Below are 27,631 nucleotides of genomic sequence, written 5' to 3'. Positions count from 1 at the left end.
TAATTATATTATATTATATTATATTATATTATATTATATTATATTATATTATATTATATTATATTAATTATATTATATTATATTATATTATATTATATTATATTAAATTATATTATATTATATTATATTATATAGTTGATGCTTTTGTTAAACAAGCAAGTAAATATTAAATAGCTAACTTACTATTCATCAACAAATGTATCAGTTTTAACAAACATTAAGCAGCACAGTTGATCTAACACTGATTATAATAAGAAAAGTTAAATACATATTATAATTATTTTTGAAGGATCATGTGAAGTCTGGGATAACCATGCTGAAACTTCAGAAATAAATAACATTTCCAACAATTTAAAATAGAAAGCAGTTATTTCATTATAACATTTAAAACTAGCACAGTGTATTTTTGATCTTCTAAATGTAGCTGTGCCGGTCATAAGTGTTTTTTTTTTATTTAACAAGACCATACATAGTAATATATAATACAGAATAAATAAACAATTACAGACTATCTTAGTTTTTTTGTTTTACTACTATCCCCTTAAAATGAAATAAAATAAATAAAATTTATTAATTTAAACAAACATATCCTCTGAAAAAAAAAATGATTAAAAATGGAAAAAATATATTAATAAATAATAATAATAATTTTTTAAAATGTGCAAGTTTATCAATAAAAAAGTTAAAAAAAAAAAGAATTAGAAAAGAGAAAAGATGATGAGATTGATATTTCCTCTTTTCAGTTATTTAATTTACTGTCTATCAGAGCTAAAAATGCCTTTTAAAAGCATTTAAAATGATTAGCAGTGATTGTGTTTGTATCAATATTAACCATTATGATATAACTTCCTCAGTAAATATTTATCTGTGTTTATTTAATGCCAGTTTGTTTATGATAAGGTTTTGATTATAGTAAAAAAAAATCAGCCTTAACAACAAATTGATTTGTCAAGTACATGGCTAAAGAAAAAGAAATTCATCAGATTCATCACACAAAAGCCTCAGCGTACTTTACTGCAAAATTAGATTGATTTTCTCATTGTCTGGGCAGAAATGCTCTCATTTTGAGTGACCCTTTTTTCCTGACCCTTTTTTTTTTTCATCTGCATGAGTAGCTTAGTGACATTTTAGGAAATCTTATTAACAAGCATGGATGTTTCTGGATGCCTTAGTTTTATACAGATTTCTAAACATAATAGTTTTAATAACTTGTTTCTAATAACTTATTTCTTTGCCATCTTTGCCATGATGACAGTACAGAATATTTTACTAGAAATTTTTTTAAGATGCTAGTATTCAGCTTAAAGTGACATTTAAAGGCTTAATTAGGTTAACTGGGCAAGTTAGGATAATTAGGCAAGTCGTTGTATGGATGGTTTGTTTCAAGAACATAGATTTGCTTTTGATATTGGTGGGTAATTTGACACCAACCTCCACACCCCAATTATAAGATTTAAATGTAACTTCACATTTAAACTGTAAAGTAAAAGGAATTTCTGACAAAACAGGTAGTTTAATAAAGACTTCCGTTTACTGAGAGCTTATTTGTGCATAATCACTTACCGCCACACCTGAACACCATTTTTGCAAGTAAACATGTCTGAATTGTTGGACTTTTCTCCAAGTCCTCAACATGCTTAAGCCGGTCGGAGGCAGTAAATAATTTCAATTGTTTAATATCAAGAGCACGTGGAGGACTTGGGAAAAGTCCAACAGTACCTTAAGCTAAAAGATGACTTTACATGTCCACATTCTGTTCCTTCCCTGAGCATGTAAACAGAACAACACATGTTCAATTTTGCGCTTAAAAAATAAAAATAATTAAATAAGTAATAAATAAATAAAATAAAATAAACTATTAGAAAAAACAACAAGATTAAATCAAGCATGTCTGACAATGCAAAACTACATTTAAATGATTTTACTTTGACAAGGAAAGGGGGAGGCATATGACACAATGAACATTTTATCTCGATTGTTGTTTTTTTATTAACAAATTTAAAAAAAATAATTATTAATTGCACATCCCTGATTACTATTTTGGTGGACTTGTAGCGAACTTGACTTCAAGTGCCTTACACTTTTCTTTGAAACGTAGCTGCTTATGTCCATTTCTCACACGAGTCTTGCACAGTAAGCCTGACTGAAAAACTTCGACTGAGCATTATTTTATTTTGGAGGCGAATAAATTATTGGTGGGAACATTTCCTTAATTGGTGGATATTGGTGGAGACACGTCCCCTCTGGTCATACTCATTCCACACCCTTGGTTTGTTCTGTAGACAATCGGAAAAACATATTGATTATGGGGGGCTAATAATATTAACCTTAAAATGATTAATTAAAAACTGCATTTATTCTAGCTGAAATAAAACAAATAAGACTTTCTCCAGAAGAAAAATATTATAGGAAATTCTGTAAAAAATATCTTGCTCTATTAAACATCATTTGTGAAATATTTGAAAAAAAAATTCACAGGAGAGATAATAATTTTGACTGTGCATAAATCCTACAGTATGTTTAAACATCATATCATATCCTCAGGTACGCACCTATTGGTATCCTCTTCCTGATTGCTGGTAAAATCGTGGAGATGGATGACATCACAGCGATGGGTGGGCAGCTGGGCATGTATACGGTTACGGTGATAATCGGCCTCATGATACACGGCATAATCATTCTGCCCACTTTATACTTCGTCATCACTCGCAAAAACCCCTTCATCTTCATCACTGGTTTGCTGCAGGCTCTCATCACAGCTCTCGGCACCTCGTCCAGGTACGCCACTTTATTATTCATATTTCTATATATATATATATGTATATTGATACTGAAATATTTGAAATAATACAATAATGTTATGTTATAGCCAGTGATGGTTGTCAGTAATACTGTAAAAGTTACAAGTGCACTGTAAAATATTAATTACATTTGTGCTGGAAAATTTAAGCAAAGTTGTCATAGGTAATTTACAGTGCTCTTGTACATTTCCCAGTAATACTGTAAAAATACTGTAAAATTTACTAGCGCACTGTAAATGTTTAACTTTAATTGTGCTGTAAAACTACAACACAGTTGTAATTGTTCATTTACAGTGCACTTGTAACTTTTAAAGTAATACAGGTAACCAAAATTGCCAGTAATACTGTAAATTCTACAGCAATATTTTACAGTGTAGAAATTCCAGTGTTGTGACAACTCTATGTCTGACATCATGGGAAGATTTGACAGCTATTTCACAGTTTTTATTTATTTTTTATTATTGTCCACCAGCTCTGCCACTCTTCCCATTACCTTTAAATGCCTGGAGGAGAATAATAAAGTGGACAAACGCGTGACTCGATTTGTTCTTCCTGTTGGAGCCACCATCAACATGGACGGAACAGCTCTGTATGAAGCCCTGGCAGCCATCTTTATCGCCCAGGTGAACAACATGGAAATGAACTTCGGGCAGATCATAACTATTAGGTGGGTTATTTTCAAATCAAATCATTCATTTATTCCTTTTCCTTCTGCTTAGTCCCTTTATTCATCAGGGGTCGCCACAGCGGAATGAACCGCCAACTTATCCAGCATATGTTTTACACAGCGGATGCCCTTCCTGCTGCAACCCAGTTTTGGGAAACACCCATACACACTCATACACTTTGGACAATTTAGTTTATTCAATTCACCTATAGCGCATGTCTTTGGACTGTGGGGGAACCAGAGCACCCGGAGGAAACCCACATGAACACAGTGAGAACATGCAAACTCCACACAGAAATGGCAACTGGCCTAGCTGGGACTCGAACCAGTGACATTTTTGCTGTGAAGCGACTGTAAGTCACTGTGTCGCCTTCACATAAAATATATTTTTTTAATAAAATAAAATAAAGTAAATAAGATTAATTAAATATAAAATAAAATGAAATAAGTTATAAAATAAAATAAAAATGTATTTAAATAAAACTAAATTAAACAGAAATAAAAAAATTTAATTATAAGAAATGTATAAATTAAATAAATAAGAAATTATATTAAAAACAAAATAAAATAAATAAAAATGTTAAAAATAATAAAATAAAAAATGCTGATGTATGAATTAGGGTTACACGATTAATCTTATTTTAATCATATTTTCATATATCATGGATCATATATGATATTTGCGATTATAACCAAATACCAGTATCAATTATAGTTTGCGATTTCAAACTTGCTATTGAAACTGTGTGCGTTGAAAAGAGTTTAACATTTTTAAATCACAACAAATCAAAACCATTTTTTTATATATTTTAAATTTTATACAAGACCCAGCAACTGGTATGTGTGTGTATGTGTGTCTGTGCTGCTTTTAAAGTCCATGTAATTAATTCTAAACCGCTTCAGCTGTGTGTGTTAGCAATCAGCGGAACAGAAACAGGTGTGGGTGAGTGGTGCATGACAGGATTTCTAGTCCTGAGTAAAAGTGAATGATTCCCAGCGATCTACAAGCCTGAATCACTGGTGATTGTGACAACACTGGCTCTTCATCTATGTTCAGACAGTCACAATATATAGTTTTTCACTTTTTGCTGTTTGGCTGAGCACCCGTTTAAAGTGATGTGCATGCGTTTGTGCTTATTTCATATATAATTAAAAGAAATAACTTGTTTTTTTAACATGCATTTCTATTTCTAGATTATACTGACACTCATCTCAGGCAGCCTCTAAATCTAAAAAAAAAATCTGATTGGGATTGATAACAATATTGTGCAGCTCTTTAAATGAAGAGCTGTTGATTTGGCTGAATAATTGATATGTGTATTATTAATGTAGCATCACGGCCACTGCTGCAAGTATCGGAGCGGCTGGAATTCCACAGGCTGGTCTGGTCACCATGGTGATTGTGCTGACTTCAGTTGGACTCCCAACCGATGACATCACCCTAATCATTGCAGTTGATTGGTTCCTGTGAGTGACCTCATACTGAATCTTGATTTCATCTCTTTTTCTCTCAATCTATATCTATTTACATTTAATAGAATAAAATTAAACATCAGAACAATAAATTATAATAATAAAAAATTTACATTTTCTGTACTTATATATGATTTATTATTTTATTTTTTCTTGATTTTATTTCATGATTTATTATGGTGTTTGAGGAAAATGTACTTTTTGTTTTATTCGGTGAACTACTGATGCCATTTTTTACCTAATTTATTTTTAATTAATATAAATTAATATTTTTAAAATTTATTTACCTACTAAAAATGTTATTTATAATGTTAGAAATGGTACAAAAAATCAACAACAATATGCCCTTTTTTCATATATGTTGATGTTAGACAACACAATACCCATGTTTTATCTTCAGAAGAGCTAAAAAATCATAAAATTACATACACTACCTTGCAAAAGTCTTGTTGTTAATCCCAGTTTTGAGAGCAACAAATAATAACTTGACTTCTAGTTGATCATTTGAATCATTCAAGTGGCCGATTTTTCTGATGAATCATCTGTTGAACTGCTTCCCAATAATCACAAATACTGCACAAGACCTATTCGAACCTAAATGGACCCAAGATTATTACAGAAATCAGTCAAGTTTGGTGAAGGAAAAATCATGGTTTGCGAGAGATCTGCAGAGTGAATAGCAACATCAACAGCCTGAGGGATCAAGACATTTGTGCTGCCCATTACATTACAAACCACAGCAGAGGACAAATTGTTCAGCAGGATAGCGCTCCTTTTCATACTTCAGCCTCCGCATCAAAGTTCCTGAATGCAAAGAAGGTCAAGTTGCCCCAGGATTGGCCAGCCCAGTCACCAGACATGAACATTATTGAGCATGTCTGGAGTATGATGGAGGAGGAGGGATTGAAGATGAATTCAAGGAATCTTGATGAACTCTGGGAGTCCTGCAAGAACACTTTTTTGCCATTGCAGAAGACTTTATTAATAAGTGACTTGAGTCATTGCAGAGATGTATGGATGCAGTCCTCCACGCTCATGGGAGTCATACACAATATTCATTTTGTTTCCACTGCAGACTTTATATTCTATACGGATCATTATTTCTGTTCAGTGACAAGACTTTTGTCTAAGCATAGTCAGACCTTACTGTCCTAATTAAATAATCTAAAATCAAGGCATGATCATGTTTTATTTTGGTAAAATAAGCATATCTAGCGGCCATTGCCTTTTATTCTGATACCAAATGATCAAGTCAAGTTAATATTTAGTGTTCCTAAAACTTAGACAACAAGACTTTTGTCAGGTCGTGTATAGATAGACATTAATTGTATCTTACAATAGACTATCAAATCATTAAAAGCTAGTTTTGTTGATGCAACACAAATCATTTAAGTTAACTTAACAAATGTAAGTGGTTTGAACATAAAACAATTAAGTTGTCCTAAAAAAATCTCAAGAATTGTATTTAGCCAGCATCAGGACGTGAACCCACTGGGGCGCTGTTTTTGAACATGTCAGTGTTTACGAATTGATTACATCAAAAAGAATACAAGTAATCTTTACAAACTATACATCTGTCTAAAGCTAAAACGCTCAAGCAGCCATAGCTCGTTGTTTTTCAGTGGAAGCTTATAATGAACGTATTTATGTAAGTTGTACAGAAAACGCCTATTAGATATGGAGTACATACTTATCATAATAACAAGACACACACGCATTGAATGCTGTACATCACGGTTTATTTCGAAAGGTAAGAGTCCTCAGAACAACATCCTAAAGAACACATTTAGTCCAACGACACAATAGTGTTAAATTATGACCGGTTATTCATTTGTTTATGTCACAGTTTCTTCCTGAGAGCTGTTGTTTACATTGTTTACTATACGCGCGAGAATGGCATCTTTGTAGTAAAAAAAAAATGCAAGACGATGTCATAGCTTACAATGTTACAAATATTATGAGGCCACAAACTGAATAAAAAAGTCAAAGTTACAGTTACTAAAATCTAAACAAAGCTGTCGAGTGTTTTAACTTATTTTATATAAGTAGTTTAAACAAGTAGTAAAATAATTTATTGAGTGTATGAAATGTTACATTTACATTTTGTCATTTGGCACAGACAAAAAAATGTATATATATTAATGTTTGTTCAAACTACTTATGTAAAATAAGGCAAAACAGAAAGAGTCTTTTTCTAAACGGACTGTTTAGCACTTCATTTTTCCTCTTATTTGGGACTCCCTTCATTTTTTCCATCATCCACCCAGGTGACACACTTTGATATGTTCCCATGAGACTTGCTCCATATTTTTTTTCTCCACGAATTTCATGTAATTCAATTGGTTTTAACATAGAAACGTAATTAGGTTGGCCAAATTAATCATTCCAGATAGATCCCCACAAGTTACACGGCTAAAAGAGCCTCTTTTTAAACTAGGATGAAAACTGAGAGGAAAGTAGAAAACTTTTGACAACTAATCGAGCTTTGCTGATATTTATTTACACATTAATACTGTATTTCACTAAATAGATGAAAATTTAGAGATCATTTATATTTATAGATTTGTGTAATTAGTGTTATTTATTATTTACTCATATGTATCTGTAATAGACTACAATAGATGACTTTGATAAACTGTTAACTACATAATGACAATGTTAGCCAATGTAAGATTATCATGTTCTTCCATTTAAATCTCTGCTTTTTTATACCAGAGGCTGTGCAATGTTGTAGCATATTGGCAAAATGTTTACCTTTTAATATGGCACTGCGTATTTGTGGTCATGCTCGACAAATTTCTGTTGTCTGTACATCAGGTTGCAGACATTTTGGTTGTGTTTGGCTGAATCTGGAGCTGGTTTACTTAAGGTGCCTTCAAAATATATTTAAGATTTAGATATTAAAATCCAATGGAAGTGCAACAAAATACGAAATTAGTGGATTCAATTAGTCCATAGTAACCCATAATCCATAAACCCTTTCTACAAGACCAAAAGGAAGAATTTTTGCAGCTAATAGAAAAAAATTGTTTATTGTTTGTTAAACTATTTCTTTAAAGGGGACTTATTATGCATACAACACTTTCATAAGGGGTTTAAAGAGTTGTGTGGCAGCAGTATGTGTATATAACCAGCTTCTTTTGGTAAAAATTTGTTTGTGTCATAAGAAGGGGAAAGCCCCGCCCACTGGTGATGATCTCCCCCTCATTAGCATAGGAGATTAGTCTTATTTTTGAATCTGCCGCTATGCTGACACATAGGCATTTTTAGCACCGCCCTCTTTTGAAAAGAGCACAATCTCATTTCAATTTAAAATGTCGGTCACCAAAATGACACAATGAGGTACATGCACACAGACTTTTCATTTCAACCAGCCAACCCCAGCGCTTTCGGTGAACGGTCTTCTCATTATAAAATTGCCACGTTTAAGGTCTGACTTTAGATTCACATAAAAAAATCTGTGATCTTCACTGCCTGATAGATATACAATATAAAGTGGGTCACAAACCAGACAAGAAGCAATGAAAAACCATGTCTTTAAAATTTTACCCCAGTATTTTCAATGGAGTTTCAGCGGTCGCCGGCTGATCACTAGTGTTCACACGGTCTTTCATCTTGTTTTACGCTTTAGCAACTAAATGAATGCTTAAGTCTATTTAACTGAATGTATTTTAATTACATTACAACAGTGATGCTGTAAAAGGAACCTTATGAAATTGAAAATAGTCACATTAACCTTTCACCAGACATTTAGCATTGTTTATCACAGCTCATTAGGATAAAAGCCTAAAGCCTAAAGTTTCAGAGTTATTAAACATTATTTGTGTGGTATTTTAAGTGGAAACTTCACACACACTCTAACATCAGAGACTTATTTTACATCTTGTAAAAAGGAGCACAATGGTTCACCTTTAATGACTAAAAAAAACTACAATCCCACAAAGCTTTGCACTGGACACACAACATGTAACTGAATTCCTTATTTCCTTTTTTTTTCAGGGATCGACTGCGCACAACAACTAATGTGCTGGGAGATTCAATAGGAGCTGGAATCATCGAGTTCCTGTCCAAAGATGAGCTCCAGGGCGGGGATGTGGAGCTGGGCAGCTCAGTGCTGGAGGAGAACGAGCTGAAGAAACCCTACCAGAAGATCCCTCAGGAGAACGAATACGAGAACGAGAAACCTCCAGACAGCGAGACCAAGATGTAGAGGCTGATGTTCAACACCCTACCAAGGATACGTTTTATTTCTGTTTGTGTTTGTTTGTACAGTGGCCTTTAAGTATAGATGAACAATTGATTCAATTGCGTTACTCTCTTAAATATAAAAGTTCTTGAAGAGGAGCTAGAGACAATGCCATAGATCAAACTTCCAATATTTACTTAAAGGGTCATGAAACACCAACACATTTTTCGAGATGTCGATATTCATATGAATGTCCCACATTGCTAAAAACACTATTAGGACACATATAGTTAGCTAACAAGTGAACATTGGTTGTTTTTGCGTTGTTTCGAGCAAATTCATTCTTCTGGTTTGAAAAGAAATTTTAAAGCACCATCACGGCTGTGAGATACTTGTGTAAATCCCAGCGTGGAAATTGGCTGTCTGTATATACGGGCCGATACAACGTGACGTCACTGAGTTTTCAGCACATCTTTTCATTAATTCACAGAAAGACTTGGTTCGAACCAATCAGCGCGCTTTATTAAGAATGAGATAAAACTTCGAAGACCTCTTTTACTTGTTACATTGTTCAGAGAGACACTAGTTGTGTTGCCAACCGTAATTCAAACAAGCAGTAGAAGAATTGTTTTGAGACATGGGTCGTCAGTGTTGCGTTTAAAAATGTGCAGCAACGAAGGTTTTGTTTTCATTTCCCCACGATGAGAGCACCAATCGCGTATGGACTCACATGTGTGGATTACAGTGGTCTGCTAACACGCGACAAAAATACATTCATAAGAAACATTTTTTACCTGAGAGCTTTTCGCATCTGGAAATGGTGTAATCTGGATTTGACGCTTGTCTTCTTTTAAAAAAAAGACGCGGCTCCAGTTGGTGTTGATTGTCCTGTCTCTATAGATTTGTGTTTGATCAGTGTTTTTTGTTTGTTTATTCAGATGCAAAGTTAGTTCTTATCATCAGCAGTACTCTTTTAGTTTTTAAAGACATACCTCAGTCAAAATGATTGAGTTACTTAGGGTGCTTTCACACCTGCCTTATTTAGTTTGATTGAATCGCACTAGAGTTTGTTTTCCCTTTTGGTGCGGTTCGTTTGGGCAGGTAAGAATGCAGCAATCGTACTCGAGTGCGCACCAAAAGCGGACCAAATAAGCGTACAGAGACCAGCTTGAAGAGGTGGCCTCGGTATGCTTTCAAACAAACCCTGGAACGGTTCATTTGTGGTGAGAATATGATCCGTACTAAAACAGGTCCAACTGCAAAAAGTACTGCGCCTTTTGGACTAATCGAGCTGCAATAGGCCGATGCGCTGTGCATTATGGGGTATGGAGGAAAAATATTTGTTGACAGCGATTTACCAACAGAGAGAGAGAGAGAGGGGAAAACATTACCTGACGAATCGTTGGTAATTTTTTCTGCAAGATGACCATGTCACAGTTTAACTAAATTAATTCAGGCCTCCTCCTGAAGTGACGAGCGATGCATTAAAACATTGTTTTCCAGCCGCAGCCGCGCTTCATTCTTGAAATGTATAGTTTGTCTAAAGCAGGCATTCAATCAGTCAGCGCAGTCGTCCTTCTAGAGTAAAAACAACATTTTGTGTCTGCCGGTTTTGTTTGCTTGCGGGAGTTCATTGGCATTTTCCCACACGTGAATTCTAACCAATCTAAGCAGTTTAGGAAATATGTTCAACAACATCTGGCCAATGAGAGATGTGGATTTTGTCAGATGACTGCGTTTTGGTTCGTTTCAACTGGTTCGGACCAAAGCCAGCAGTGTGGTGTGCAAACGACCCAAAGATGGCAGAAAATGCAAAAATGTATCATTTATTACCCTTGGTCCGGACCAAATGAAGCGAACTGCAGATGTGAAAGCACCCTAAGTTTACAGTACGTTAAAATCACTACAATATTATGGAATGAAAATATTTCGCTTTCACACAGCTCTCAGGTCTGCTGTAAATGCTGCTCTCCGAATCACTGTCTATCTCCTCTGCGTCTGTGTTTGTGTTGCTGCCTGCAATCCTTCCCTCTTTCGCCATTCGAAACTCACCTAAACAAAGCTGGACTCAGCCACTTTCCTGACTTTTTTTAAACTAGAGGTGTGAAAACACCCTGCTGAGACAGGGGGTGGGGGGGTTCATGGCCCTTTAAAGAAACATTATTAGTTCTACATATAAAGAAACTTTTTAGATTACCTTAAGAACCTTTTTGTCTTTCCATGGGTGTTAAAAGTTCCTTATTAAATCAGAGATGGCAATTAAAAAATAAATATTTTTAGAGCATAAACAATATCAAAATTAAAATGCATTCATTTTAATGGAATCTAGAACAAGCGCACTATTCAAGAAAAATATTATTTGGACACTTTCTGGTTGTCGAATGCTCGTTAATAGGAATATGAATTAAACTTGACATTAAAAATGTGACAAAGTCATTTTGCTTCTGGTTGCCTCTTGGTTTAATAATAACTTTTTACAACCTTTTTTAAAGCATTACTTATGTGTCCAGATATGTTTTGGGGCCACTGTATGTATATTTTTAGGGTTTTTTATGTTTATTTTTTCTTTTGTCTGTAATTTTTGTTATCGTGTTTTTGGTTTGGTTTTCCAGGTCACACTGATTGTTCTTTTGATTTGGCAGGAGATTTTTTTTTTTCTTTATTAAATACGTAACAACCTTTGTTTGTATTGGTTTTTCTTATTTTAATAATGAGCTGAAATATGAATCAGTGTTGGATATGGAGGGCATTTGTATGTTGGTGACCAGTGTTTGCCACTGGTTTTGTAAATGTTGACAGAACGGATTTTAAGCAGAAATTAATGTCAGAGTAAGTTATTACACTTTAAGTTCTGCACCAGGCACGCAGGATCCAAGATGAACCATTTTGGGCTTCGTATATATTGTGATCTTCAGAAAAATTAAGTATAAAATATGTCAAACTGTAAATATGAGCAGGAAAAATTATGTTTAGCTTCGAAAGCTTGACGCATCTTTATGTATGAGAAGACTCAGATATTCCTCAGTGTTTTAGCTGCTATTTGATTTCTTAACTAATCCTAAATGACACACATGCTATAGTGCATTTATGAGATTTATTTGTATTCTATTTACTGATCCTTTATTGCCTATAACATTATAATGAAAATATAGCTGCTACTTAATATTAACTGTTGTAAATATTCGTGAATATTTACAGTCTCGTCCCAGCAGGCACCTTGATGTCTAAACGACGTTTAAAACACCTAAGACACGTCAAAAATTATAATTTATTTGGTTTCAATTGACTTTTGATATCAAAAATACATCAAATTGACATCTAACATTGGTGTAAAACACTTTAGAAAAAGTTTTTGACGCCAATGTTAGATGTCAATTTGACGTCGTTTTGACATCAAGGTAGCATAATGGGTATAAAGTCCACTGTTGGTTTTTAATCTAAGCTTGGAAATCAGTCAAACTTGTCTTATTTTCTAATATTTTTGCGTCGTTATTTTCGACGTGGATGTCAAGTGGAGGTCAGGGTTTTGACATAAAATTAATTAGCATTTTGGCGTATTTTTTGAGTCGTTTTGACATCGATCGAGGTGCCTGCTTAGATGGTTGCAATGACATCCAAAACGGAGAAAACTGTAAATCTATATCTTTATAAAACATTGCTATTAAACTCACATGCATTGAGCTGGAAACTGTGACCTTATCTTCTTATATTTGAGTTTTTTCATGCATAGTGTTTTTCACTTTGCTGTATATTTCCTGTCAGGTCTATATAAAGCAACAATGGATGGTTAGAAAATAGATTAAAGAGCATACGGATGTTGTGTGTTCCATATAGTTTTGAATAAAATGGAGAGTCGCGGTGGACTGTGTGGATCTTTTACTGTATTTGTTTATTTTGTGATCATATGAAATAAAAAGAATTTTGAATAACTTATCTGAAAACTATACCATATTAAGTAGTTTTTACATATTAATACCGTTATTTAAAAAAAAAAATAAATAAATAAATATAATTTTTAGTCATATAAACCGGGTGCTCCCGTTTTCCCCACAGCAAAGACATGTATATAGTTAAACTGAATAAGCTAAATTTGCCGTGTGTGTGTGAAAGTGTGTGGGTGTTTCCCAGTGTTGAGATTCGGTTGGAAGGGCATCCGCTTATTAAAACATATGCTGGATAAGTTGGCAGTTCATTCCGCTGTGGTTATCCCTGATTAATAAAGGGACTAAGCCGAAAAGAAAATGTATGAATGTATACACAAATCACTTTAAACTAACCCAGTGAATAATTCTCGATATGGTTTTGCCGCCCTCTAGTGGACAAAAATGTTCTTCAGACAGTTTCTATTAGCGTTTAAACCTAAACTCAATAAATTAACCTTTTATTTTTGGTCTAATTTAAAAAAAGTGAATAATTTTGTGTAGCTATAAGCTATTATGAATACATTGATACATTGAATTAGATTGATATTGATAAGTATTTGTTTTCATTCATTTGTTCATTTTTCTTCAGCTTATTCTCTTTATTCATCAGGGGTCGCAACAGCGGAATGAACCGCCAACTTATCCAGCATATGTTTTACACAGCATATTCCCTTCTAGCTGCAACCCAGCGCCGGGAAACACTCATACACTCATTCCCACTCATACACTATGCCCCAAATAGCTTATTCAATTCACCCATAGAGCATGTATTTGAGCTGTGGGGGAAACCGAAGCACGCAGAGGAAACCCACGCCAACACAGGGAGAACATGCAAACTCCACAGAGAAATGTCAACTGATTGACTTGAAGCAGTGACCTTCTTGCTGTGAGACGACAGCGCTACCCACTGAGCCACCGTGTCGCCCCTAGTTTGTTTTGTCATTTGTTTTTTATTATTTATAATATGTATTTATTTTCGTCTATTTATTTACTTGTTTGCATGATTAGTTTAAAGAATTATTTTAAAATTGAAATGGCAAAACCGGTCTCATCATATTGGCTTGTAAAGTGTTTACAGGATGACCTGAGAGTAATATTCCTGTACTTTTTAAGACAATCTAACCTGGCCAGTTTTTAATTTTTTATACGTTAGTGAGAGGTAGATAAATACATTTTAATATCGATCTAAAAACAAAAAAGCTGAATTTCTAATGGATTTGTAAGTGAAATCTGTCCTGTGGGTCTCTACTCATTATTTATTTAATTTCATTTTATTTTATTTTATTTTATTTTATTTTATTTTATTTTATTTTATTTTATGGTGGTAAGTTAAAACTAATAATTCAGCATATGCACCAAAACATTCTATTGAAATATACTGGGTTTAATGGTTAAAATGGGGTTATGGTTTTTATGGTATTTTGTAGTGGAAACCATTCAAATATTCTGTGATGGTTTCTATTATATTGTTTTTCATTAGAAACTTGACTATGCTAGAATAACAGGCTTAAAGCTGGCAGCATTTGATGTATACACTACCTGACAAAAGTCTTGTTGTCGATCCCAGTTGTAAGAGCAACATATGTTATCATGTGCTGATTTGGAAAAGAGGCAGAAGGTAGATTTTCCCCATGAATCATCTGTTGAACTGCATCCCAATCATCACACATACTACAGAAGACATTTTGGAACCCGCATGGAGCCAAGATTCTCACGGAAATCAGTCAAGTTTGGTGAAGGAAAAATCATGGTTTGGGGTCACATTCACTATGGAAGTGTGTTAGAGATCTGCAGAGTGCATAGCAACATCAACAGCCTGAGGTATCAAGACATTTGTGCTGCCCATTACATTACAAACAACAGGAAAGCGCAAATTCTTCAGCAGGAAAGTGCTCCTTCTTATACTTTAACCTCCCCATCAAAGATCCTGAAAGCAAAGAAGGTCAAGGTGCTCCAGGATTGGCCAGCCCAGTCACCAGACATGAATATTATTGAGCATGTCTGGGGTATAAAGGAGGAAGCATTGTAAATGATTCCAAAGACTCTTGATGAACTCTGGGAGTCCTGCAAGAACACTTTCTTTGCTATTCCAGATGACTTTATTAATAAGTGATTTGGGTAGCAAAGATGTATGGATGCAGTCCTCCAAGCTAAAGGGAATCATACACAATATTCATTCTGTTTCCACGGCAGCATGACTTTATATTCTATACTGGACATTATTTCTGTTAAGTGACAAGACTTTTGTCTAAGCTAAGTCAGACCTTACTGTTCTAATTAAATAATTCAAAATCAAGGCATGATCATATTTTATTGTGGTAAAATAAGTGTATAAAATAAATGTCCACTTCTGACACCAAATGATCAACTAGAAGTCAAGTTATTATTTGTTGTTCCTAAAACTTGGATAGTCGACAAGACTTTTGCCAGGTACTGTAGTTAATAAATATTTATACAGTATATATTAAAAAAGTTTTAAGTTATAATTGACATAAATGAGCAGATACTAATGAAGAGAATAATGTATACTGAGCGACCTTTTGCTGTGAAGCGAACGTGCTACCCACTCCGCCACCGTGCAGCCCTTTCATAGATTTTTTTTTTACCAATATTAAAACAGAAAGTAATTGAACAATTACTGTATACACTAAAGTGCCGCGAGGTGGCGCGATTAAGCTTGTAAATCCAGACGCAAGTATATTTCAAACCTTTCCGTAGTATCTACATTCCCTTAAAATAATAGTCAAGAAAAACATTCTGGTTTCAATAAGACATATATATATATATATATATATATATATATATATATATATATATATATATATATATATATATATATATATATATATATATATATATATATTATTTTATTTTATTTTTTTTTTGACTAATAAAAAGTTTAAGCAAAAGTCTTACATCACACATTGTGTAGCAGTATTATTTAATCGTATAGGTTTAATACAAACAAACTTATCTTGCATGTTTCAAGAGCATAAATGAATTAAGGCAATTTTAAAACTCACGTTTAATTGTCTGACACTGTAAAGTCAACAACAGTCAAAAAAAAAAAACATAAATCAGTTAAATGTTACACGCACATTTCTCTGTGTTAGGAAATTCTGAACACAGATGCTAATAATAAATATGTGCTGCTATCACAAACAATTGTTTCAATAAAATGTCCACTCTGTGAAATCTACAGACACAAATGTGAGTTAAAAAAAATGTTTATTCTGAATGTTTAGTTCCAGATGTCTGAAAGAAGACACATTGTGAAGGCAAAACAGCCCAGTCATTGTGTAAAAACAATGCTTTTGCTCATAAACCTCCGCATTAACTCCTTCAAAAAAATGTAAAACTTCCCCTGTATCCATAAATGAGACCAAATAAAAACAAAGAATTCAATAAACTTTAATTGATTTTTTTTGTACATTAATGGACAACAGGTCAAAACTACCTATATGCCAATATGAAATTAAAAATAAAAAGTTTACTCTGTCAAATCCTCCATATATTTGAATAACGGCAATGTTAGAAACCTGCTGAGAGATTGAGGTAAAGTTGGTTTTGGACTTTCCCCTTAATAATTTAATGTTAGAAAACTATTAGAAAATTCTATATTCATTCATTTCCATCCGCTTTCCCAGGACTGGATCACGGGGACAGCAGTCTTGGGGGAGAACCCCAGACTTCCCTCTCCCCAGACACTTTCTCCAGTTCCTCTGTGGGAATTCCAAGACATTCCCAGGCCAGCCGAGAGACATAGTCCCTCCAGCTTGTCCTTGGTCTTCCCTTAGGCCTCCTTTCAGTGGGACATGCCTGGAACACCTCCCTAGGTAGGTGTCTAAGAGGCATCCGAAACAAATGCCAGAGCCACCTCAGCTGACTTCTCTCGATGTGGAGAAGTGGCTCTAGTCAGAGCTCCTCACCTAATCTATAAAATTCTAAATTATGAAATCATATTAGCAGTCAATACTTATCAAAGTAGGTTGTTCACAGTCAAATAAACAGTACTAATGTTGATTTCACATCAAACTTGCATGAGATTTCAGACCGAATATTCAAAGTACCATGGTAAACTAGGAGCATGTTACAAATTGTCACTGAATATAATGCGAATATAAAAACTTTACCTTAATTCTAAGTAAGCTATGCCATTGTTCACAGTCAATTACATATAAGGAGCATGTCACAAACGTTCATTGAAAGAATGTGCTGATATAAACAAACTTTACCCTAATTCAAAGCACAACCTAGTTCACGGTCATTTAAATAGTGCTAATTTTGTGTTCAATACTTGCACTAGATTTCAGACCGAATACTTAAAGTACCATGGTGATTATAATAATAAGCCACTCAATATAATGCGAATATAAACCAACTTTAGCTAAACAGAACACAGAGCTCAGCGGAGGACAGTGATGGGAAGCGGCGGATGGAGCAGAGGGAAGGGGAGGAGAGCATCAGCGGAAGTCGGCGGGTCGCTGCTGGTTGGTTCGGCGCCGGTGGAGGGAGTCATTCCTGCAGCACTGCTTCCGGTCGGCATTTTGTTCTGCGAGAGAGAGAGTGTCTCTGTGTGGAGTCTTTTTATGAGCGCCCGGGAGCATTTCGGTACCGAATCTTTTTCGCTATCATCCGGACTAAAGTGCGAGCTTCCGCGGGCGCCTGCGAGAAGGAATGACCGCCGCCCGCCCGTCTTCATGTTCGCAGTGAGAGGAAGCGGTGCGACCCGGATTATTGTTGTGAGAGGGACACAGCGAGCCCGAACCCCTCCACCTTCACCTTTCAACGGCAGAGACTCAGGTAAACACGCTGGACCTGTTTCTTATGTTCCGAGCCAGGCAGAACAAGAGTCCGGTTTCAGGGTGGGATGTGCTTCGGACGTTCCGAAAGGTTATCGGTGTTTTGCAGCCCTCGCTCCGTGTTAGCATACGCGTTAGCTCGGTGCGGGCCCGCAGGCGAATCCGCGGTTCGGATGGTTCGCGAGCGGAAGGCCAAAACGGGCCGTTTTTAACGGACTCAACCGGTCCGGGAGGCTCGACTGGAGATGCAGGTGTGCGAATGAGCCCGAAGCCCGGAGATAAGAGTCACACGGGCCTGCAGCTCCGCAGACCAGAGTAAACAATACTGTCCTCACAGAGTAAACCTCATTCACCTTCCATCACAGTAAACAATACTGTGCTTTCAGGGTAAAACCGCATCCAGCGCCTGTCAGAGTTCACCAAAATCATAGCAGAACCATCCGAAATCATTACTGTCTCTCATTTTAGAGCACAACTTATTAATCACAATAGTAAAGCAATCCGCCATTCAGAATATAAACAATGCTTATTTACATCTCGCAGAGTAAACATTAGCATTAACGTCCTGATTAAATAGCCAAGGATATTCCTTGGGATGAACTTGTCTTGGTGTAGTTTTATTAATGAGATTCATAACATGTCATTAAATCAAAGCCTTTATGCATCTATCAAAGTGTAGCTCAAATAATGCACTGCTACTGGATTGAATAATTTGAAAGTATTTGCAGGCAGAATTATTAGTCCAGAATTAATATTCATAACTAGCAGGATTTGTGAAGGGAGTTTAAATCAATTATTGAATTATTCACCTGCATATCAATTTTTTTTTTTTTAATAAACCAAGTCTCAGATGAGCTTATGTGCTTGTTTGCTGGACTTTTTGTGTAAATAATATTCACAAATAATTAGTAATACACATAAACAAAATATAAACATATCATTTGTACACAAAGACCAGAATAAATTAGTATATATAAGTTAACATATGTATTTAAACAGAAGCTGGAAATAATTTATTTAAATATTTTACGCATTTTATAACTGCAGATTTTGATATTTGCAAAAATGCATCGATTATTTATTAAGATGCTAAGGAAAAACATTTGGGAGCAGTTCAATTTAGTTTATTCTTCATATCCAAATTGTGCACTAATTAATAACCAAAAGTAAATGTTGTGTCCGTTGACAAGACTTTGCAGTAATAAGCGTAGATTCTCACATAGACTTACGCTTGAAGTGGCTTGAAGTGGCTCACGTTAATGTGAAGCCGGCCAGATTTGTTTGTGGTGTTTTATTGAGCAGCTGCTGCAGGAGAAACTCTGAGCTGCGGCTGTAATCTATGAATGAGATTTCACATAAGAGACCTGTATTAATATATTAACCTTATTAAATGAGCAGGCATGATGAAGCTTGTCCTGAGATGAACCAAGACAGTATCATTGGATGCTTTTGTTCTAGATTAGTTTTCATTATTTGTACTTCAGTGTTTATGTAATAACAGTTAAAGTATGAAAAGGAGAGTTTAATTTAATTTTAACTCGTTTATTATAAAAATTGCTTTGTTGCCCGGTATATAAGACAAACGTATGCCATGTGTGGTATATATATAACCTGTATAGTCATTGTGATGAATTATGTATATTCCGATATTTACAGATGATCAGGATTTGTTTATTTGAAAAAAAATATTATAGCGACTCTAAATTTGATTGCTGTGAATATTATTTTATTTAGTTTTTAGTGCTGTTTATAAAAATGTTAAATTCAATTCATGTTTATTTATATATCGCTTTTACAAAGTAGATTGTTTCAAGTCCACTTAACAAAGAGGTTTTAGTAAAAATGTATTTCAAATGCGACAAATTCATAAAGTATTTAGTTAAATATACATATATATGGTTTAAATAATAAAGTTAATTCATTCTCAGAGTTCAATACAGCTGATTTGTATGAATACCCATTATTTTTATTATGCAATTTTGAACAATATTAATATAAACATATCATAATATTGTTAAGAACATTGTGTAATAATAATGTGATTATTACTAAAAATATGTCTATATATTTGAATAAATCAATTTGTATTGCAGTCAAAAACACCAATAACAATTATGGAAAATTGATTGTTATAAAATAAAACATTATGAATAATAGCAAAAAAAATTGTGATGATAATAATAATAATAAAAATAATAATAAATACATACACTGTAAATAAAAAGTACTTATGAATTTGTTATAATAAAAATCAAATCATAATATTTGCTAATTATTTTAGTATGATAATAATGGTAATAATAATAATGGTGACGATAATAATAATAATAATGATAATAATAATAATAATTATAATATTTACAGTTGCATATCATGGTTTTATTATTGTAATCAAAAGCAGAAATAAAAATTCAAAGGTTACGCTGGAAAATTAGTTAATGTATATTGATCATTAGGCAATAATAATAATAATAAAGAAAATTCACCAACCGTAAACCTTACCACTATACTTTTGAATTTATTGTTATAATAAAAACTTTAATCATAATATTTGCTAATTATTTTAGTATAATAATAATATTAATTGTGATGATGATAATAATAATAATATTTATAGTTGCATTCATGGTTTTTATTATTGTGGTCAAAAGCAGAAATAAAAATTTAAGTTAGCCTAAAAAACTAGTTATTGTACATTGATTATATAATAATAATAATAATAATAATAATAATAATAAAGAAAATATACTGTAAACATTAAAAAAGTTATTTATTATGAATTTATTAAAAATTCACCAACCGTAAACCTTACCACTATACTTTTGAATTTATTGTTATAATAAAAACTTTAATTGTAATATTTGCTAATTATTTAAGTATAATAAAAATAATAATATTATTATTTCATGGTTTTATTATTGTAGTCAAATGCAGAAATAAAAAATTAAGTTAGCCTAAAAAATTTGTTATTGTACATTGATTATATAATAATCATAATAATAATAATGATAATAATAATAAAGAAAATATACTGTAAACATTAAAAAAGTTACTTATTATGAATTTATTATTATAAAAAAAAACTTTAAATGTAATATTTGCTAATTATTTAAGTATAATAAAAATAATAATATTATTATTTCATGGTTTTATTATTGAAGTAAAATGCAGAAATAAAAAATAAAGTTAGGCAGGAAAATTAGTTATTGTACATTGATTATAGAATATTATTAATAAAATGAATAATAATAGTAATAATAATAATAACATGACATGCATTGTAAATATTGAATTAGGTTATTATTATTATTATCATCATCGGGCGAGGCAGTGGCGCAGTAGGTAGAGCTGGTTCGAACCTCGGCTCAGTTGGCGTTTCTGTGTGGAGTTTGCATGTTCTCCCTGCTTTCGCGTGGGTTTCCTCCAGGTGCTCTGGTTTCCCCCACAGTCCAAAGCGTACATGCGAAACAGATGAATTGGGTAGGCTAAATTGTCCATAGTGTATGAGTGTGTGTGTGTGTGGATGTTTCCCAGCGATGGGTTGCAGCTGGAAGGGCATCCGCTGTGTAAAAACTTGCTGGATAAGTTGGCGGTTCATTCCGCTGTGGCGACCCCAGATTAAGAAAGGGACTAAGCCGACAAGAAAATAAATGAATTATCATCATCATCATCATTATCATCATCATCATTAATATTTGTTTTATTATTATTATTATTGATTTAATTGAACAATATTTTTTTATTATTGGTAAATTACGTAAATTCATTAATAAATTTCATTCATTAATAAATAACTAATAATAATATTGAAGTATTCTAATAATTTAGAATTTCTATTATTATAGTAAAAAACATGAATATTGACAATTTAAATTATATGATGTATAGTAATTAAAATTATCACATGCAAATGTAAATATTTAAATTATATTTATGAATGAAGATAATTATTATTTTTAATACTATTAATGAAATTCTTACAATCAGTATGATTTATTTTTAGAACAAAGCAGCACAATTGTCAGGATTATTGGTTATTGAACATAAAAGCTCATCAATATCTGTAAAAAAAAAAAGCAGCATTGATTAATCCCAGTTCTTGTTTGCATAAAGCAACATCATCGTCAGAAAGTAAAACAGTTTTTATAGTTTTTTCGCAATTTCATCTTTCTCCGCTCTGCTGCTTTGAGCTGCTGTTTTAGCAGTAAGACTTTGGTGTTTTGGAAGTGATGTTATGTCTCAGTAAGACTCTGGTGGTTTTACTGGAGAGGAAGAGATTGGCTCCAAACTCTGGCTTCTTCCAAGCGTCTGGGGAAGACCTTCCTGTTGCAGCAGGACAGTGTCTCTGTCCCAGTGCCTGATGGGAAAGCCTCCTGGAGGAGCACAAGGGGGGAGGGGAAACTCCAAAATAAAGCCCATTTGATGAGCAGATGCGCGTGTAGTTTTGGCCATGCTCGGTACCTCTTTTGTTCTGTGCATAATGCGTATGCTAAGTTTAAAGTGAAGCTTTTTGTTTTTATGTATATGGCTCCATGTGTTCAGTAAAGTGTGCCTGACTGTAGCAGTCAGAGTTTTTACTGAACACAGATGTTGATGGTAGCAATCATTGTCATGCGGCTCTAATTTTGAACAATTGTTGCCAAGCTTCAGTAACACTTTTAAATAATGGTCCATTAGTTGATGTATTTACTAACATTAAGAACAGTCTGGTACAGCATTTATTAATCACAGTTCAATATTTAGTTATTATTAAAATCCAAAGTTATGCTAACATGAGTTAATGCACTATGAACTAACAATGAACTACTTTATTCTCATTGACTAACGTTAATAATGATGAATAAAACTGTATTAAATGTGCTGTTCATTGTTTGTTCCTGTTAGTAAATACATTCACTAACATGAACTACTGCACTATTATTTTAGTGTTACTGAAGTGTCTTATGTTTTACTTATGTTGCATACAAAGCTGTGATACAAATGAATTATTTCAATGTAAAAATGTTAGTTAAAATTAGTTCCTATGATGAAAAGCATGCATTTTTAGCTTCTTTACTCCAGTTTTTAGTTTTCCTCAGAAATGTTTCTGATTTGATAATTTGTTGCGCAAAGTAATTTTTGATTATCGGTGTTGAAAAAAGTTGTTGTATTATATTTTGTAACAACCATTATACATTTTAAGTCAGAATTTTTTGATAAACAATCTAAAATATTCAATGATCTATTCTGGGCATCCTTGCTGAATATAATAATAATAATACAAACATACTGATCCCACACTTTTGAGGTAGTAATTTTCAAAGATGTAAACCCAAAAGTAAACAATTCAAGTGAAACCTAGTAAGTCATATACACTGTAAAATCAAACCCTCAACTTTATCAAATGAAATGTGTAGTTAACTCAAAATGTACTGGAAGTTAATTCTACTCATTTGAAAAGACTTTTGAACTCAGTGTTGAAGGTAATGAGTTAATTAAATACCTCATTACTTCAACTTAAATGCAGTAAGTTCACAGTACTAGTTTTTGAACTTAAATGGTTTGTTGCAATTGGTTTCCTCAAATGGTTTGAGTTACCTTAACTTTTTGGGTTTTACAGTATAGTAGTGTTGTCACGATACTGGAATTCAGTACCAATCGATACAGATATTTTAAAAATCGCCCATTTCCCGCTAACATTTGAGCGATGTTTGAGGTTTTCTTAAACCGATGATTTGCCATCGAGTTCATGTGCTCAACAGAAATGACTGTGATTGGCCGTGATTGTCATCACTTCACCCAGCTCTCCACTGTTTACTGAGTGTTACCACAGATACAGGAACACTGGAGCGTTTAAAAGCTACGATTCATCACCAGATTGCTTGTATGTCAGCTCATATAATCTATAATCTAATATAAAATCAAATAGAACCTCAACTTAAAATACCCTTCAGGCAATCTCAAGTTTACATATCTCACAGTTTGCTTTGGCAATGTTGTCGTCATCAACTTAATAATACCTTCAGATCGCAGACATACCCGCGCTCTCCGCTTCAAGCTGCTTCTGTGTTCTACTTTGCCAGCATTTAACCAATAGCATCTCTGCATTAATGTCATGGCTCACACTATGTTGTTTCTGTGTGAATTCAAGAAATAGGTCTAACTCTGTGCCACCGCATAACTGTAGATGTGTTAATAAATAATGAGATTATATGTAATATACATATATATTCAAGTCGTGATCGGGAGGTAACTTCCAATTCCGATCGAGTCTGAAACCACATGATCGGATCTGGACATCGCTAAAATATATACCATACAGACCAAAAGTTTGGACACACCTTCTTTATTTTCATGACTTTGAAAATTGTAGCTTCACAACGAAGGCATCAAAACTATGTATTAGCACATGTGGAACTATATACATTACAAACAATTGTGAAACAACTGAAAATATGTCGTATTGTAGGTTCTTCAAAGTAGCCACATTTTGCTTTGATTACTGCTTTGCACACCCTTGGCATTCTCTTGATGAGCTTCAAGAGTTCGTCACCTGAAATGGTTTTCCAACAGTCTTGAAGAAGTTCCCAGAGATATCTAGCACTTGTTGGCCTTTTTGCCTTCTCTTTGCGGTCCAGCTCACCCCAAACCATCTCGATTGGGTTCAGGTCCTGTGACTGTGGAGGCCAGGTCAACTGGCGCAGCACCCCATCACTCTCCTTCTTGGTCAAATAGCCCTTTCACTGCCTGGAGGTGTGTTTGGGCTCATTGTCCTGTTGAAAAATAACTGATGGTCCAACTAAACACAAACCAGATGGAATAGCATGCCGCTGCAGGATGCTGTGGTAGCCATGCTGGTTCAGTATGCCTTTAATTTTGAATAAATCCCCAACAGTGTCACCAGCAAAGCACCATCACACCTCCTCCTCCATTCTTCACGGTGGGAACCAGGCATGTAGAGTCCATCCGTTAACCTTTTCTGCGTCGCATAAAGACACGGTGGTTGGAAACTGCAGATCTCAAATTTGGACTCATCAGACCAAAGCACAGATTTCCAATGGTCTAATGTTCATTCCTTGTGTTCTTTAGCCCAAACAAGTCTTTTCTTCTTGTTGCCTGTCCTTAGCAGTGGTTTCCTAGCAGATATTTTACCATGAAGGCCTGATTCACACAGTCTCCTCTTAAGAGTTGTCCTAGAGATGTGTCTGCTGCTAGAACTCTGTGTGGCATTGACCTGGTCTCTGATCTGAGCTGCTGTTAACCTGTGATTTCTGAGGCTGGTGACTCGGATGAACTTATCCTCTGCGGTAGAGGTGACTCTTGGTCTTCCTTTCCTGGTGCGGGTCCGCATGTGAGCCAGTTTCTTGCTTGATGGTTTTGGTGACTGCACTTGGGGACACTTTCAAAGTTTCATTTCTTAAAGTAATGATGGCCACTCGTTTTTCTTTACTTAGCTGCTTTTTTCTTGCCATAATACAAATTTGAACAGTCTATTCAGTAGGACTATCAGCTGTGTATCCACCTCATTTCTGCACAACACAACTGATGGTCCCAACCCCATTTATAAGGCTAGAAATCCCACTTATTAAACCTGACAGGGCACACCTGTGAAGTAAATACCATTTCAGGTGACGACCTCTTGAAGCTCGCCAAGAGTATGGAAAGCAGTAGTCAAAGCAAAAGGTGGTTACTTTGAAGAAACTAGAGTATGACATATTTAAGTTGTTTCACACATTTTTGTTATGTATATAATTCCACATGTGTTCATTCATAGTTTTGATGCCTTCAGTCAGTGTGACTACCATTTTCATAGTCATGAAAATAAAGAAAACTTTGAATGAGAAGTTGTGTCCAAACTTTTGGTCTGTGGTGTGTATGTGTGTGTGTGTGTGTGTGTGTGTGTGTGTATGTGTGTATTAGTGCTGTCAATCAATTAAAAATAATTAACTAATTAATCACACTTTTTTTGAAAATTAATCGCGATTAATCACATTTAAAAGACTGAAACTTGTCATTTTGGCAATTCGAATGTAAAATTAATTCAAAATATAATTGTTTATTAGAATTTTTTTTTACTTGTAACACAGATTTCTTCATGTAAACAACATACCCACAATAAACCCTCAAGATGCTGGCTTGACAGCCATATGTATTACAGAAATAAAAACACAGGCATGCTAATGACATTTGAATTTTAAAACAATCAGTACCAATAAAGAAAAATTGATTTCCAAGTTGGATTTAAAGTGCACTGCAAATTATTAAGACTTATTAAGAGTCCACCATGTAAGCAGCGATTCTTGATTACCTTAAAGGACCACCGCCCCACGAAATGCGGAGGTTTTTCTTTCCATTCTCTGTGTGCGTTATCAAATTCCATTAAAACAAAAGTCGAAAGATTAAAAATTAAGCACTCAAAGTTGCATGAATCTCTTGCGGAAAAGCTGAATAGCCTGGTAATGTGACATTAATTGTTTTATACTGAAACTTGCCTTCAAAAAGTGCTTCCTTGGTCTTATCCATATTTCTTTGCATGTTGAACACACGTCCACCAAAACAGGAAATAAAAAAATTGCAACTGCGTTAATTGCGTTAATTTTTTTAATACGTTAAATATTTTAAATTAATCGCATGCGTTAACGCACAAATTTTGACAGCACTAGTATATATATTTTTTACTTGTGGCATGAATAACATTCAAGTCTCATTTAAAATGTAAATGCTGTTTTTGCAACGGCTGTGCATGTACTTTTAATACTGAACTCGATGATACTGATGATGTCATCACGTTTTCTTTGTCCTCCTGCAGCGAAAGATGTAAAGGTGGATCAGTGAGCAGCGACACTGAGCAACCTGTGCGTCCACGTGAGCTCCCTTCCCTTCTTCAGCATGAATGGGGACATGCCTCATGTTCCTATCACCACTCTCGCTGGGATTGCAAGCCTCACCGACCGTAAGTTGAGCTCAGGTTTTTTTCCATTGAATATATATATATATATATATATATATATATATATATATATATATATATATATATATATATATATATATATATATATATGAAGAGTTCAGATGCATAAACCTCTAAATGCCATCTGAAATGTTCTTCTAAAAGGAACATTTTTCTCAGCCTCCTGTGTTTATGTTCAGTTATTTCACTTGAAGGCAATGGAAATAACTTATTTGTCACTTTAAAAGTAAAATTGCTGAGCCTACATACAGGAGTCTAAGGAAAATGCAAATTTTAGGAGAAAATATTAAATTGCTTTTGGAGGTTTTTGCTTATTTTGTTTATTTACGATTGTGAATTGCATTATGGGATGTTGATCTCTGCTGTCCACCTTTAATGTTGAAAATTCAACTCTACAGTTTAACAAAGTAACTTTTATTGAAATTTTAGTAGTTTGAAATAATATAATATAAAAGAAATGTAAAAAAATAAGTCTGTAAAATAGCTGAAAATGTACTGCAGTTTATTACAATGTCATTGTACCATAATATACAACACCAACCTAGACAATATATCACTTTAAACTAATAAAATGTTAATAAAAGTCACTTTTTTCAAACTTTTCAAGGTTAAAAGTTATTCAGGAAAGATCAAGTTCTCATATATGCAATTAAAAAGCATAAATAAATATGAAAAAATCAAAACATGAATCACAAAATACGGTTAACTGCTAATTCATGGATATTTTTAATAGAGTAGTAAAAAATGTACCAACAGTAGCTAAAATGTATGGATGCAACAAATTTTGAGCTGCAAAAATGATCAGTCGAAAATCACATTTTAATTTTCA

General features: G+C 33.9%; 2 protein-coding genes across 9 annotated transcripts in view; both read left to right on the top strand.

The window, feature by feature from the left end:
- The window catches only part of slc1a3b (solute carrier family 1 member 3b), a 30,945-nt gene extending 17,957 nt beyond the window's left edge, over positions 1–12,988 (top strand). For 2 of the 7 annotated variants that reach the window (XR_012385924.1, XR_012385922.1), the window contains exons 7-11: positions 2,545–2,778; positions 3,274–3,468; positions 4,801–4,935; positions 8,941–12,278; positions 12,714–12,988. Coding sequence is in view for 3 of the 7 variants with exons in the window: in XM_005169166.6 (XP_005169223.1) it covers positions 2,545–2,778; positions 3,274–3,468; positions 4,801–4,935; positions 8,941–9,151 (775 nt within the window). In the remaining 4 variants the exon portion in view is untranslated. 7 annotated transcript variants of the gene reach the window in all.
- Positions 12,989–17,533: 4,545 nt separating this feature from the next.
- The window catches only part of nipblb (NIPBL cohesin loading factor b), a 71,880-nt gene continuing 61,782 nt past the window's right edge, over positions 17,534–27,631 (top strand). Inside the window, 2 exon segments of one of the 2 annotated variants that reach the window (NM_001161447.2) lie at positions 17,534–17,853; positions 26,641–26,784. In NM_001161447.2, the coding sequence (NP_001154919.2) occupies positions 26,721–26,784 (64 nt within the window). In that variant the 5' untranslated portion in view covers positions 17,534–17,853; positions 26,641–26,720. 2 annotated transcript variants of the gene reach the window in all.

This window comes from Danio rerio, chromosome 10 (assembly GCF_049306965.1).
Source record: "Danio rerio strain Tuebingen ecotype United States chromosome 10, GRCz12tu, whole genome shotgun sequence".
NCBI classification, from domain to species: Eukaryota; Metazoa; Chordata; class Actinopteri; order Cypriniformes; family Danionidae; genus Danio; species Danio rerio.
Note: the sequence above shows the minus strand (reverse complement) of the source record. Positions and strands in the feature narration are given on the sequence as shown.